At 36.5% G+C, this 16,330-nt stretch overlaps 1 protein-coding gene across 3 annotated transcripts in view; it reads right to left on the minus strand.

The window, feature by feature from the left end:
- Positions 1-16,330, minus strand: part of TUSC3 (tumor suppressor candidate 3) — a 123,732-nt gene that overhangs the window by 18,129 nt on the left and 89,273 nt on the right. The window contains exon 7 of one of the 3 annotated variants that reach the window (XM_084518202.1): positions 7,546-7,609. In XM_084518202.1, the coding sequence (XP_084374328.1) occupies positions 7,546-7,609 (64 nt within the window). Of the gene's footprint in view, positions 1-7,545; positions 7,610-13,376; positions 13,435-14,433; positions 15,297-16,330 lie in introns of those variants that run through there. The other 2 variants (XM_084518204.1, XM_084518203.1) reach the window with 2 other exon arrangements.

Raw genomic sequence — 16,330 nt, forward strand, 5'->3', positions numbered from 1 at the left:
TTACACTCAGTGACTACATTTTGCATTGACACACAGGAAGGCATCTTTCATTTAAATTTATTCTATAGTTAAGTTCCCTTACACCAAAGAGGCACTTAATACACTTCATTAAATTCACTCTGTAGGACAGGAAATGTCTTTCATAAGAGGTGTAATTTTACAGTTATAGAAAAGATTTGTCTTTTTCTTCATAACTAATCGGATTTTTTTTTTCCTTTTCAATCAACATCTTATATCCACCTACACAGCTGTCACATTAAATTCTGTCTTGGGAATTCAAATTAACAAAGTGGAGAGATTTCCATTTTCACTTAGGTGCGTATGTTTTTATCAGCATCAAAGTTAAGTAAGTTTAACAGTAATAATGTGGAATATTATCAGGTTATAAGTAACTGCTAATTCCTATAATTGTGCCTTTAGATTTATCTCCTTCTGTGCAATCAAATAATTTGCTTAATGAAAACTGAAACTCTTTTGATAATGCAAATATTTACTGCAACTTTTAAACTTAACTCTACATAGGAAGGAAGGAAGGAAGGAAGGAAGGAAGGAAGGAAGGAAGGAAGGAAGGAAGGAAGGAAGGAAGGAAGGAAGGAAGGAAGGAAGGAAGGAAGGAAGGAAGGAAGGAAGGAAGACACAATAAATTTACCGTGTTCAAACTATAGGCTAAAAAACAACCAAACAATGTAAAGGAGTAACTAAAGGATGCTACATGAAGTTAACACTACAAAAATTAATTGCTATAGAATGCTGTGCCATAACTAGTTCAAAAAAGGATTAAGAAGAATTAAGAATGTATTCATTCATCAGTGTCTAGGAGCTAAAATATTCTGCACGTCAGGCCTGGCTCAGAAATCCATAAATTGCTGGTTATAGTTGGATATTTTGTTTTTGTACTCTCCCTTTCTAAAGATCTGATTAATAGTGACCATTGCACTTACACACAAAGGTGTAAGCTGTGATGATATCTTGAGAAGCTGCTAAGTCTTAGTATTAAATCATAATGTGTTTAGATATACCCTCTTTTTATGTGTTTGAATTAGATATCTAGGCATTGTCTTATCAGGATTACTTATGTGAATAAAGTTATTCATTTGTGTAAATTATGCCGTCCCAGGTTCCTCAGATATTCACATTCTTCAGAAGCAAAAACTTTGCATTATAGACTGTGTAATGTCCAGCATGGTGGCAGCTCCACATAAGTTACTCCTTTCATATCCATTTAACAACCACAACAACATAACTATTTCTATTTAAATAAATCTACCCTATGCTGTTATTTTAAATATTTTGCTTGCACAATCTGCCATGTTTATTCTACAGCAAGTATAGACTGTTATGACTTATTGATCACTTTTTTACTTCTTAGGAAAGTCAATATTGATATAACTCTAGGTAACCTCTCAAATTATTGTGTGTGTAAATTACACATAGTTGCTTGAAGAAGCAGTGATCATCAGGCTGATGTAGGGATAAATACTGGCATATTACACAAAACTTCCTCGATTGCAAATGATAACCCATTAATCTTGCTCCTCAGAAGGAAACCAAATTTAGTCAATTTAAAAGAAAAATAAAAATATATTTGAGAGACAAGCATGTATATATGAAAGATTAAGAGCAACCTCAAACTATATTTATACCTACTCTTACTCTTCCTCTTTAAATCAACATAAATCCATTCTCTACTCTAGGGGTGATCTGCAAACCAGAATAAATAAAAGCAAACCATGCCTTTTGTTTTCTGCTAGGTAATAAAAAAGCTAAAACATAGTGGATCTCATTATTCTACTCCTGAAACTCACCAGACCTTAAACAAAACTCATTCCAAATCAAACAACTGGGGTAGAACCAGTCTAGACAATATTTTCCTTTTTGCATGAAAATCACAGAATCACAGAATTGTCTAGGTTGGAAGAGACCTCAAGATCATCGAGTCCAACCTCTGACCTAACATTAACAAGTCCTTCACTGAACCATATCGCTAAGCTCTAAACCTAAACGTCTTTTAAAGACCTCCAGGGATGGTGACTCCACCACTTCCCTGGGCAGCCCATTCCAATGACTAACAACCCTTTTAGTAAAGAAGTTCTTCCTAATATCCAATCTTAGCTCCTGGCCCAGGATCCATTTTCCCCTTAGAGATAGGGACCCGTCTGCGGCCATCAGGCTGACAAATAGGTCCCTCTGTTCCCCTGAGAAGGGAGTTGCCCACAACAATCACCCTTCTTTCTGTCCTGGTGGAGGCAGTCCTGAGATGCAGAGTTGACTTCCTCGCCCTAGGCATCCTCCTGGGTAGACTTTCTACCTCTTCCTCAGCTACCGGTCTCTCAAGCTCCAGGGCCTCAAACCTGTTGCGTAGGGGCACCTGGGAAGGTGGTGCCAGTAGGGTGGGGCATCGCCTGCGATGTCCAGCAGGGACCTGTCTCCATTCCTCCTCAACTCCTAGGTCCCCTGCCTCTGCCTGACAGCAACAGGGCAGGGGGTCCACCCCCATTTGGGGTGTCTCACCCTGGTGCCTGTCCTTCAGGCCGTGCAGGGAGTTGCTCCACAAGTCTATCTCCCGCTCACACTCCCTGATATCCCTCAACCTCTCGACCTCCTCCTTGAGTTCTGCCATGACGTGGACCAGATCATCCACCTGTTCGCACCTCACGCACACAGTCTCTTTGCCCCCCTGAGGTGGTAGCAACAGGCACAGGCACTCCCTGCACCTGGAGACCTGAAATGCCGCAGTTTTGAGCGGGCAGTCGGTCTGGGTGTGTACAGACTTCCTGGAGTGCACACTGTGCCTGGTGTACAGTAGACCACTGTTAGAGGAGGTGTTCGTATGGGCGGGGGGGAAAGCTCTGCCCTTCCTGCTCACCCTGCCTGCATGAACTGCTGTACTAACTGCCATGCCTCTCCCTTCTGATGTGCCACACCCTGTTTGCCCGTCCTGGTCACCGCACTCCTGGTCGCTCACGCTCCCTAGGGGCAGCTTATGAACAGCCAGGGAGGGGGCGCTGCTGGCTCCACCTACACCTCGTTCTCGCTTTGTTCACCTCCCTTGCGAAGGCTGTCAGGTCCTGGCGGCTCCCTTGAATTGGCTTAGTGCCAGAAAAATTGGCCCTGCCTGTCTGATCCCCCGCTCTGCTGCAGAACGCGTCTGCACCAGAACTGATCGTCTTGGCAAGACTCGACAAAATATTGCTGAAGACCCCACTAATTCTACAAAGTTGGCAAAAAATCCAAATGGAAGTCAACAAACTATGACAGACAAGATTGCTACACACAAAGCCGTGAACTGCCAGCTGGGAGGTTCACAATTGATGCTAGGAACAAATTCCTTTCTGTATTTGCCCAGAGAGATTATTCAATCTTCATCCTCAGCATTTTTCAATACTGAGATATGGAAGACAAGATTGTTGGTGACAATCCTGCTTTAAAAGGAAGTTTGGGGTATGTGATCTTCACAGGTCCCTTTCAATCAGCATTTCTGTGATTTTCATGATTATTTACTGAAATTAACTCTCCAAGACAAGGGAAAGAAAAGCCAAATAACAACAACAAAGCTGAACACCAGTATTGTCAGAATAGCATAAATCCCTTAAGGTTTCTGAGTAGTAACAGCCTGAAAGTCACAGTGGCAGAAGTGTATAACATAACAAGCACCACAAATCATATCCAAACATGCTCTTTTACTGTTCTGCCAGGTACTCACCCAGAAGGATTTATTAGCTCAGGCAGTTTGGGATGTCAGCTCCATGTATTTGCTCCATACCTGAGATAACAGCCTGTTTCTGAGTGCCATCTGAGTGGCTGAACAGGCATTAGTGTGCGTGCAGCAATGTTTATCAGCTCTGGATCAGCTTGAGCATTGGCAACCAGGTACCTTGTACTGCATTCCTAATGGGAAAATTACATTGGGATGCCAAGCCAAATGTGTGGATTTTGATATATTACAGTTTAATAGGTAAGATCTCTGCCATAGTGTGAAGCCACACTGTTCTGACTGAAATATTCCAGGAACAAGTAGAAATGGGGTTTGACCAGAGATGGTTTTGTATACTCCATGACCATTTGACAACATACAACATAGTCTGGAATTAGATGATTCTGAAAGACCTAGAAACCCTAATTTCATGAAGTAAAAGGAATATCAGAATTAAAGGGGCTATCTCATACATAAAGAGTTAACTGTTTTTTAAGAAGTCTATTAAAATTTTTACTTGCTATCCTGCAGTCAGAAATTCAGCAAGGCCTATGTCAAAATACAATTATTACTATTTTTTCTTTAGTTTCTAAAAGGAACCTTCACCCAAGATGCAAGATACTGTGGACTCCATCCTCAGAAAGATAGCCCCCATTAGCCATGTCTAAAGACCTTCAGAATGAATCAAAACCTGGAATTTGGAAATGCAATAATGCCTCCTTCTTGTTCTGAGGAGCTTAGTATCAGTTTTTAATGTCATCAGAAAGACATTAAATAAAACACTTTCATCTGCTGCTAAGTGCAATACCAGTATTTTGGTTGTTAGAAAATATGCCACAGAAATTAAGTACAAAAGTCATCTCCAGAAGTAATCAAAGTGTTTTTTTGCATTTGTCTTCATTTTACAGATATAGTATTCTGTGCTGTATTATTACGGTGACTATTTCAATTGTGTTATTACTAAGATGTAGTTACCACATTTTAGGACTAAAACTATTTGTTTAAAACTGTGTAAGAATTTGGGGCGTACAACTAGTATGTACTCAGAAACGCTGTACAGATGTTACTAACATAAGATGTAAACTTAATTTGCCTTTATAGTATAATTGAAACAGAATATCTGATATCTTTACAAGTCCTTCTTACCCAGCATCCTCTTACTTGTGTAGTTACAGCTTTGGCAATAACAGCACATGGAAATTATCTAGCAGACTGCATAGAATCATTAAAAACAAGTATAGAAATATAATGGAAATTCATATTTTTTCACCAAAGATATTCAAAATTCACAGAAACACAACATTGCATTTCAACCACTATCAGGAAGCAATGACCTTGTCCTTACTTCTATGAAGTAAAAAGCAGCAACCAAGTGAAGCATGTACATGGCAATGTCTAACATGAAAATTCTGTGCATCTTCTAAACTTTAAACAGTGAAGTGTGACTGTTTATAGATCTAGCATACTTTCTTTATTTACCTTTTTATTATTGTTAAACTAATCCCCATATTTTCTATCAACATCTCCTGAATAAACAAAAAATAAAGAAGCAACGAAGCAGAGAGTAATTGCTACCAGCATTGAAAGGATAAAGAAATACTAATTCCTTCACGCATAACTGTTAAAATCTGTCAAGACTTCATGTCACTTGTGAAATGTTTGTGTCCAAAATCCCAGCTCAACAGTGTTGAGCTATGAAATGAAACCTTAGAGAATTCTTTTCGCAATTGGCAATGAACAATCTCACTAAAAGTATTCTTTCAGCCAGCTGCTTTAATACAGTTAGCCAACTTCCCAGTTTAAAGATGGTCTCTGCCAACAAAAAATATCACTTTCACGTCTGAGTCAGACAAACAAAATATGTCATGAACAAAAGTTTTGTTTATTTTTAATCTTAACTAGTTTTTGCTGTAAAAAAAAAAAAATAATCTCATTTTCAATCAGCCAAAATGATTTGTTTTAGATAACAGATTTTTTTAAATTGTATCTGTTTGGGAAAAGCAAAAAGCATTACAAAATAAATTGTGGTTAAACTACAGAAAGCACAAAACCCGTATAATAATATGCATACTGTTATATAATACATTTCCATCTACAATATAATAGCTGTCTCTGTTTATGTTTAAAAATGTATCAATTAAATTAATAACTAGAGAGCTCTGACTTTGTAATTTTCACGTAAATCTATCTTTAGCTCTCCCTTCCCAAGAAATGGAGTGCAAATTTAGAAAATATGAATGATAAAAAGCATCTTCAAATCTTGAATGAATACAATGTCATTTTTACACAACATTAATTTGGGTATGATATAAAACCTAGAGAATTCACAGAATTGCAGGACAGTTGAGGTTGGAAGTGACCTCTTGACATCATCTATTCCACCTGATGAAAGTGCTTGAGCAGGTTGCCCAGAACCATGTCCAGCTGAGTTTTGAATGTCTTCACAGATGGAAACTCTCCAACACCTCTGGTCATCTGAGCAACCTGTTCCAGAGTTTGACCACCCTCACTGTAAAAAGTGTTTTCTCATCTTCAGACCAAGAAACTAGTTGTTTTTCTATTTGGGTCCACTGCCCCTTCTAAGAGGGAAGCCTGGCTAATCTTCATTTCCTTTCATCTCCCCTGAACCTCCTCAGTCCCAGCCTTTCCTCAAATTACAGATGCTCCAAACCCTTAATCATCTTTGTGGCCTTTCACTGGACTTGCTCAAGGAAGTCTGTATCTATCCTGTACCGGTGGTGGGGAGGGTACAGAAATGGATGTATTACTCTAGTACAATAGGGAATGCTACATTTAATCTGAAAAATCTGTTCATAATTTTTAAATTAAATTTGCCTTGGCCATCTGTGGAATAAGGTTTAAGGTAGCAAAATTGATGTCATGAAGGAATGATGAAAAGAATGAAACAAGTAGACAAAATGATACTCTTCTCTTTGGATAGTAAGTGCCAAAGATGAAAATAGATGGGGAAGCCAAAGGAGGGGCAGGATCTAAATAAGTCTACATATCCTCAGGAAGAGGGCAAGAGAGTGGCTACAACTGTCAAACTCTGAGATCTGGCTACTACTTCACAGCTTGGGAAACATTATTTTTTCCCTCATGTTCTCCTTAGAGGAAGATATTTGTGAAGGAAACATTGTACTTTAATATTAGTTAATGGTGACTACAGTTTTCACTCACTGAACAAAGCTGACCAGAAGCAAGGTTTAAACAAATCAGATACTATTTGAGTTCTTCTTACATGTTCTTACGACTTATTCAACAAAACAAACAAACAAACAAAAACTTAATTTGTCCTGTGTCAGTAAGAATGAAAAATTAGAAGAAGGATGCTGAGTCTTTCCACCAGGAGGCAATGTGAGAACAAATGGGACTGAGTTATTATTATCATGAGAATAAGAAGTAAACTGTTTAGATTAGTTAAAAAGAAAAAACAGAAAAGCTGAAGACTACTGGAGGGCAAATAATCCTCATACATGATCAGTAAGTTTCAATTTAGCAAGTTCTTGTCTGTTAACAAAAATAAAATAAATGACACATCATTTTTAACTTTCAAAAAAGAGTGAAAAAGAGAAGAAAATTCATTTCTGCCACTGCAATGATAATATTGAAAGGAAAAGCATTAAGAATAGTAACCAGACATTAACAGTAACAAAGGTGATAACAAGGAACAAAAAGCGAAAAGCAACGCCAGCTTTCCTTGGCAGCAGAAACAACATTGAATATTTATTTAATCATATAGTAAGCCAAAATACAATACCTGCTCAAAAGTTCAATGATGTTCACTGTCAGAGCAATTTCATTTAATAGCACAGCTTTTTTTTTCTATTTATCACAATTTTGAAGGATACTCAGCAGAAGAATAATATGAGATTCTGCAACAAACTGAGCCTGACTGCTTCCATGTATGTAACTCTGTAAAACAAAAATGAAAAGCAATCCTGTTTAAAACAAAGAATTCCATTGAAAATTCCACACAACTGGATGTGTGTGAGCACAAACAAAACCTGTTTTGCAGAAAAATACAGGCGGCAGCAGCTATGGCTGAACAACAAATGCATCCATATATGGTAAAAAGGAGTGTTAAAAAAATAAAATATTTAGGGTTATGCATACATATACAGAGAATGTAATATTTTATATATGAGAGCATTATGCTGTACTTACTTTCACACTGCTAAAGTAGAGTAAAGAACATACATTTATTTGTTCAGGACATAAGATTTTTGAGAAGGGAGGTTGACAAAATCAAGGCCATGCCTCTGCATACTTTTGACAGAAATGAAAACTGAACCTTGCAATGTTGCCTTTAAAAAGTCTATCTTTTTTATTCGTAGATTGAGTGAAGTTACTTAATGCAAATATTTTGTTTATATGAAATTGTAATAAACACAATCACAGATGCCAATACTAAATGGAAACCTAAGTAAGTCAATTTTTTTCCCCTAAATAATTATTGTTAATGGACATATTTTGTACATTACTTTTTAATAACATACAGCATATTATTCAGAAGTTGTTAGTTTTTATTGTTAACTAGCTATGATAGCAAAAAAGAAAGGAAAAACAGGAATGTAAACATGCAAAAAATGAGGGAATTTCTCTCTCTTCCTCTACTATAGCAATTACAATCTTGACTATAGATTGTCATGCTTTTACATAGAAATTAAATATATCTGTATTCTCAAAATATTATTTATATGTATTCTTCTGAGGCACAGACACAATTTTCACCTCAAATAAATAGACAAAAAACGCTCACTCCCACTAAAGTAAAGAAAAAGGAAACATTTTGCACCCCTCATGGTTTCAGGGCTTTGTTAGTCTATTTTACCTTTTGCTTTAATTCATTTTATTCTGAATGATTTTGCCTGAATAGAATTCATGTCAAGATTCAGAACAACTTTCCAAATCAAACATTTGAAATACTCTGATGCTTCAGCATACAAAAGAATGCCTTCATCCATACTGGTTAAATTCTGGTTGATGCACTGTTTAAACGTGTAGTTCGTAAGATATTATAAAACATTTTTTACTCAGTGGATGGTTATCTACTGTTTTCAAAATTGAGTTATTCTGTGTTCACTCAAATCACTAATTCAAAGCTAAAGTATGCAGGAACTTCATATATCTAAAGATTCAATCTCTCAAATGAAATGTCTTTTTTCTTTAACAAGATAAAAATAACTTACAAGATTATTTCATTGCAATATGACTGTGATAATAGGTCAATCTGTATTTTTTGACTTTTTGTCAGGGCCCCTTCTAAATCTCACTAAGGCAAAATAGACTGTTATAACAAAGGAAGAATATAAGAATATTTCACATTAAGAAAAATTAAAGATCAAGTTAACATGCTTCTCAACAGACCAATTCTTAATTGCCTTTCTTTGCTGTCCTGTGTAAAGTACTATAAATGAGCACTTTGTGTTGTTATTAGCATATAAAACTGTAACTAGAAGAAAACAACCCCACCATCAGTACAAATATTCATATTTATCCAATCAAATTAATTGTTCTATCAAAATATAGGCTAAATTAGAGCTGTTTTCCCCAGAACGGTTATTAAAAAATAGTAGTACAAAAAAGTTCCCTGTAGCATACTCTGAGTCAGTTGTATCCACATAGCTGCAAATAATGACCCTGTCATTATTTCTCATGCAGCTAAAGCAGTATTTATACACACATATAGACACATGTGCAGTGTCTGGATTTACATGTGCCTAACAAACTGTAAAAATGTATTTCTACTTATTATCATAACACCAAGTTATAATAAAGCTTATAATGATTAAAATACGTACTATATTTCTGAACACAAGATGATTTGAAATAAAAAGCACACCTTTCAATGGAAAAATGTAACAGGGTCTAACAGCACTATCCTGTTATTAAGTACCTATAAGTATTTATACATAACCACTACTGGTCTTCTCCACATAGCTCTGGAGTGGTCTGTCCCCACGTGCTCACAGACGAGCCGGCATGGAAGACTGGCCTGGCTGAACAGAGAGCTGTGGCTAGAGCTTAGGAAATAAAGGGGGTTATGATCTTTGGAAAAGAGGGCGGGCCACCCAGGAGGACTATAAGGATGTTGTAAGGATGTGTAGGGACAAAATTAGAAAGGCCAAAGCTCATCTGGAGCTCAATCTGGTGACTGCTGTCAAAGACAAGAAAAAATGTTTTTATAAATACATTAACACGCAAAGGAGGACTAAGGAGAACAGCCATCCTTTACTGGATGCGGGGGGGAAACTTGGTGATGAGAGATGAGGAAAAGGCTGGGGTTCTTAATGCCTTCTTTGCCTCAGTCTTTAGCGGCAAGACCAGTTGTTCTCGAAATACCCAGTACCCTAAGTTGGTCAAGGGGATGGGGACCAGATTGTAGCCCTCACAATCCACGAGAAAATGGTTGGCGACCTGCTACGGCACTTGGCTATACTCAAGTTGATGGGGCCAGATGGGATCCACACAAGGGTACCGAGAACTGTTGGAAGAACTGGCCAAGCCACTTTCCATCATTTATCAACAGTCCTGGCTATCAGAGGAGATCCCAGTTGATTGGCGGCTAGCAAATGTGACACCCATCTACAAGAAGGGCCAGAGGGCAGACCCAGAAAACTATAGGCCTGTCAGTTTGACTTCACTGTCGGGGAAACTCATGGAACAGATTGTCTTCAGTGTCATCACATGGCACTTGCAGGGCAAGCAGGTAACCAGGCCCAGTCAGCATGGGTTTATGAAAGGCAGGTCCTGCTTGACAAACCTGATCTTCTATGACAAAGCGACGCTAGGAACAGGCTAAAGTTGCACCAGGGGAGGCTTACATTTGATATTAGGAAGAACTTCTTTACTGAAAGGGTTGTTAGGCATTGGAACGGGCTGCCCAGGGAAGTGGTGGAGTCACCATCCCTGGAAGTCTTTAAAAGATGTTTAGGTTTAGAGCTTAGTGATGTGGTTTAGTGGAGGACTTGTTAGTGTTAGGTCAGAGGTTGGACTAGGTGATCTTGGAGGTCTCTTCCAACCTAGATGATTCTGTGATATACACGCAACAGCTCCACCCAATATGGTATCATCCACAAACTTGCTCAAAAAACCTTCAAGTCCTTCATCCAAATTATTTATAAAAAAATTGAAGAGGACTGGTCCTAAAATGGAGCCATGGGGAACCCCACTAGGGACAGGTCACCAGCCTGATGTAACCTCATTTACAAGAAAACTCTGGGCCTGACCCATCAGCCAATTGTTCACTCATCTTATTATACTTTTATCTGACTGTATTCTGGTCATTTTGTCCAGAAGGATATTATGAGAGGCAGTACCAAAAGCTAGAGTATTACCATCACCTGATATTCAGTATAGATAAAAACATAGACTGGATACAGCTTATTGTAAATGCAAATAAAAAAAAAATTGAACTAACTTAAAACAAAGAAAATGAAGCTAGAAATGAAACCTGCCTAGAAGACCTAAAGCAGAGACTGAACTTTGAAAACTGGCTGATGAATATGAATTTCTGGCTAAATATCTCATAGGGATCGATGTTATATATTTTTAAAAATATCAATTGCTAAAGGCATAGCCTCCCTTGCAAGGAAGTTGATGTACTTTGATTTAGTTTTGGAGATACTATGTTTTAACATCTAGTAAGAGACAATTGTTACACACTGCTCTTTCCCCAGAGAGAGGACAGGAATGGCTACAAGCAAAGTGAGTAGCCACCTTAACCATAACTTAAAAGCCATCATACCATCTTTATTTGAGAGATCAAGATATGCCAGGTTAACTTAAAAGAGAGAGACAGAGAGCACTAATTAAAAGCTAGTTAGTTGAAATGTTAAATAAGACAGATGTTTTTAGTCCCGTGTGCACATATATATTTAGTTTTTCATTTTATCTTTTAACTTCTTTGTTCTATTACAAATCTGCTTAGGTAAGCTATTTTTTAAAGTTACCTAGTAATAAATCTAACTTTGGGTGATCAGGAGGCTCCTCAGATTGCTTCCCAATGACATTATTCTCCAAATTCTCAAAACAACAGGAGGGTACATCTGCACGACAGCAGCATGACAGTCCAAGGAATGGGAGTGTAGATTTTGAGAAAATGAAAGACTGTTGCAGTGACAAAGGGAAAACAAAGTAACTTCCATTTGACACTATAATGTGAATCACTGAAGTTTGTCACTACCCTACGCCATATCTAATGGGGAATGTATTGATAACCACTGCATGAAAGGAATTACTTGCTGCGTTTTTTTACCGCAAACAATGTGCTTTCAAATACAAATAAAAATTCAGAAGATGGAAGATGAGTAGTTAATGCAAAAATGATGGCAAACAGCTTTTCATGAAGAGAGAACTGTGAGTACTGTGTAGCACTTGTCCTTGTGTCCTACCCTACAGGTATATAATGACACTGTGAGGCCACTCAAGAGGTATACATTTTATTTGTACAGAGAAATATTTATGCATTATGTACCCCAATACAATAGTTTTGTATACTGCAATGGCTATTGACTCATCAGATTTTGAAATTCACGGCCATCTGTGGCTCAAACCTGCATAAAATAGAACACATTTAAAAACAATATACATATATATAAAGTGTGACTATATGTGTATATGTATGTATGTATGACAAATCACCTTTTCAACAGTTCTCAACTTATTTTCTCAATACTTTTTTGTAGTTCCACAGCAGCTTTTAATTGTATAAAATTATTGAATTTTGGTTATTTTGGTTAACCAAAACAAGGGAATTGGTCACATGTGAGGTGTCTTTATTTTCACACTTGTCTCCCTTAATAAAATTGCTGAATGACCTACGTGGAAGACATATATTCTTGTGAAATTTTATCTGAGCCTGCAAACTATTAATGGACTGAAGTAAGATTTCTGGTTTTGCTATCTTTTCTGCTTTTTTTCACTGAATCCGTTTAATATTTGGAAGCTCTGTGAAGTCTGACTGTGAATGCTCTAGGCAAAAGCTTTAAATAAATTCATGAATAAAATCAGTATTTCTCTTTCATTTTAGAGGCATCAAGAGGAATGACCATGTAAGTTGCAAAGCTGAAGTCCGTCAGAACAGATGCAACCATGACTTACACAGAAGAGCCATATAGCCACACAATTGCCACAACCAAGACAACGGCAAATACTATTCTAGCAAGACTTGTAGTGGAACTGAAATGTGACTGACACATTGAACAACTGGTCCTTTTCCACCTTTAATGTTGTCCTATCTCAAATTTAATTCCACAGAAGCAATTTGAATTGCTAACTAAAATAATCATGTCCTCAAATCATGCCATTTTATTTGTTAGTGACAAACAGTTGTTTACTGCATGCACATTTCTACAAAGCAGTGTTAAATATTTATCTACTATTCATAAACTTATTAAATATTTAGTGTTATTGAACTGCAGATGGCATATGCATATAATCCCTCACTAGGATAGTCAAGGATAACAACAATGTAATATATTTTTAAATTTCCCTAAATACAACATATGCTTGTGATTTCCCTTCAAGAGTGATAGTTGTTCACGTTCAGGAAAATACTTGAGTTAAACATAATCTGTGCTCTTTCCTCCCTTTCTGTTAATGCAATGTAAATAAAACAAAGTAATCAAAAATAAGGCCTCTATGAGTTACACATTAAATCTTAAGGCAATACAATTACCTTCTGGAGTAGATCACATCAAGTTGAAACACAATTTCAAGAGCTCCAGTGCTCTTTCCTAAAATAAAACATCATAATGTTTATGAGTGTGTGGATGAAGGAAGCTAGGGTGGAAGGAGCTGATTTAACTGAGTTGGGTTTAGCAATAGTACACCATGCAAAGCTGCTTCATGAAGTATCATTCTGGATAACTGAGAAATAGCTTGCCCTGAATTTGCAAGATGTGACACACATATAACACTGTGTATTGGAAGCCAATAAAAAGCAGACCATTGAAATAGTCCAGACGTCATCTCACTTCTCTCTTAATTACTTCCTTAATTTTGTAAAGCCTCTACAAATGTCTAAAAATAAACTAATTGTAGATTTTCTGCTCAGTTGTCAGATTTGTTATATTTACAGAATAAGAACAAAGAAACATCACATATCTCAGTAGGTCTGTAGAATGTATTCTAATTTGATAAACAAATTAGAAACAAACAAACAAAAAAACAGAATCCAAGTATTTCATTCCTTATAACACTTCAACTTATCCTAAGCTTTATGAAAGTGTTTTTCCCCCACTTATTGGCTTTGTTTCTGCTCCCATTTTTTTTCCTTTTTAAAATATATAGTATATATAAAAATACATATTTATACAATTTTTAAAAAAAAGAAAAAAGAAATGAGAGAACAAAGAACAGGATTCTAGTTCTAACAAAGCTCCAGAAGTAGTATTAAAAATCTCAAATAGTATTAAAAATCTTAATAAAAATACTGAAAAAGTAAATAAATACATGAAGAAATATAAGAAATATCTCAAAAACTAGAGAAATACAAGAAGTAGTGACTCCAGTTCATTTACTGACCAACTCAAAAATCTTTGATTAACCTAACCACGTTAATTTCCAAAGTTTGGTTGATATTCAAATGTTTAACAGGATAATTTCTTTAACTGTAGATATCCATTTATAAAAGGACACATTTGCAAGTGATGCTTAACTGCTTTACAACTGAATGTAGTATTAAACACAAAATAAATCCAAACTCACAACTAATTTAAATACAGCTTTAATGAATTTGTGTTTCTGTCAAACTGAAAATTGTATATGACTATAGCAATAACTGTGAAGCCGGCTATGATCTTCGCTTTGTTTAACAACAAAACAAAAATAATTTAGCACTAACCCACAGGAAATAAACTCCTTCAGAGTGTTAATAGCTCTATGAACATCTCCAACTCAAATTAGAGTCAACAGAATGCTACTCTCGTGAAAACTTCATGTTACTAAGCAATCTCTCTCCTCTGTACAAAATCCAATCCAGCTCAGTTACAGATCAGCACGACAAGGATTAAGAAAAAAGTTAAGGTACACATGCCAGCACATAAAAATGGTTAGAAATAAGCATAAGAATTACTAACAGTGGTGACTATGTACTTTTAGTGATTTTGTTCAGCTTAAGCTCAAGCTCTGTATTGTAAAAAGTTGTAGGTTAATCTAGAAAATCAGCAATGGACCCCACAGATAGAACTCTGTGTATGTAAACTTGCCTCAGCACCCTTGGAGTAACAGTTGGTATAGGTGTGGAGATTCTCCCTTAACAAGCATGACTGTATAGCATATAAGCTACTTCTATTAAATTTAGTTTAATAGCTATGGATGATTATTACCTGATTTAAGAAAAATTTAATGTTGATTTTTTTTTTAATTATATGCTACAGCTACACATGACAATCTTATACAGACTCCTTGATTCACTCATATTAATTAAATGATTGAGAAGTAGATCTTCTATGCCTAAACTCACTGCTGCCCCAAAACACAGCCCAGAGAGAGCAGCCAGTTTTCACAGGACTGGCTAGATGAAGCAGACTGTGCTGGCTGGCTTCCATGAGGTCCATCTGGCACCGAACACAGAATATGACTTGGGTTCCCAAGCCTAGAGCAAAAGTGGAGAGATATTGCTTAGTTTTGCAGACTAACTGGCTGGGAAGGGTAGCTGGTATAACTTAAAGGTATGCAAATCCTGGCTTATGCTACAGACTTTGGTTGCACCTAGACAGCTTTTATAGCTATACTGTATTACTTACGGTGTCATCAAAGTGCTATCAAAGGTATTAGGTAGTAGAGGTGATACTGCAAATACAGAAACTGTGAACTTTCTGCTCAGCTATAGATGTTTTAATACAACCCACTGAATAAGAAATTATTCTAGTGAAATAATTCTCCTACATTTATTTATTACTAAATATTAACAAGACAAAAGATACAGCAATTCTTTGAGGAAAAAAAATAATAACAACCAACCAAAAAAAAATAAAATTGAATTCACATTAGGAAAAAAACATTGCTACCCTTATGACACTTAATTCCCAAGTTACCTAAAAGACTGGCATACAACAGATGTCTTTTCCCTGAATGTACATTATGACACACAGTACCCACGTGAGAGACTTTAACTGAGATGAAGTTGAAATTTCCAGCATCTCTGAACTAGCATTCTGGTAGTTTGGGGAAGTTTATACAACACAGCTTAGCCAAGCTGCCTAAGAAAAAGAAATGCTGCTGCTGTGATGCTTTGCTTAAAAAATTTCAAATCAACATGCAACTTTCAAATCAACATGTAAAAGAGGACAAAAATCTCAAAGAAAGCTGACACTCCCACAGCTTTAATTACAGTGAGACAAAGGTGAGTGTTAATCAATAATACTAATGAAAGTTCAACTGTTACTAGTTGAAGTATGAACTGCTTGCTTACCACATGGAAGGCAAACTATGATATTTCAAATTAGGAAATAGGGAGAATAAACTTACAGGTACAGACTGGAGTAAAACAAATGATATTGGGAGGACAGAGTGCTATAAAAGAACAGTAAATGAGGGACTGGAAATGACACAAGAGCCGTTACAGTGATTTCATGTTAGCAGTACATAAGAGTTTGTACCCTAATGTTACACTGTCCAAGACAGAAA

This window comes from Aythya ferina (genome assembly GCF_964211825.1).
Source record: "Aythya ferina genome assembly, chromosome: 4".
Classification (NCBI taxonomy): domain Eukaryota; kingdom Metazoa; phylum Chordata; class Aves; order Anseriformes; family Anatidae; genus Aythya; species Aythya ferina.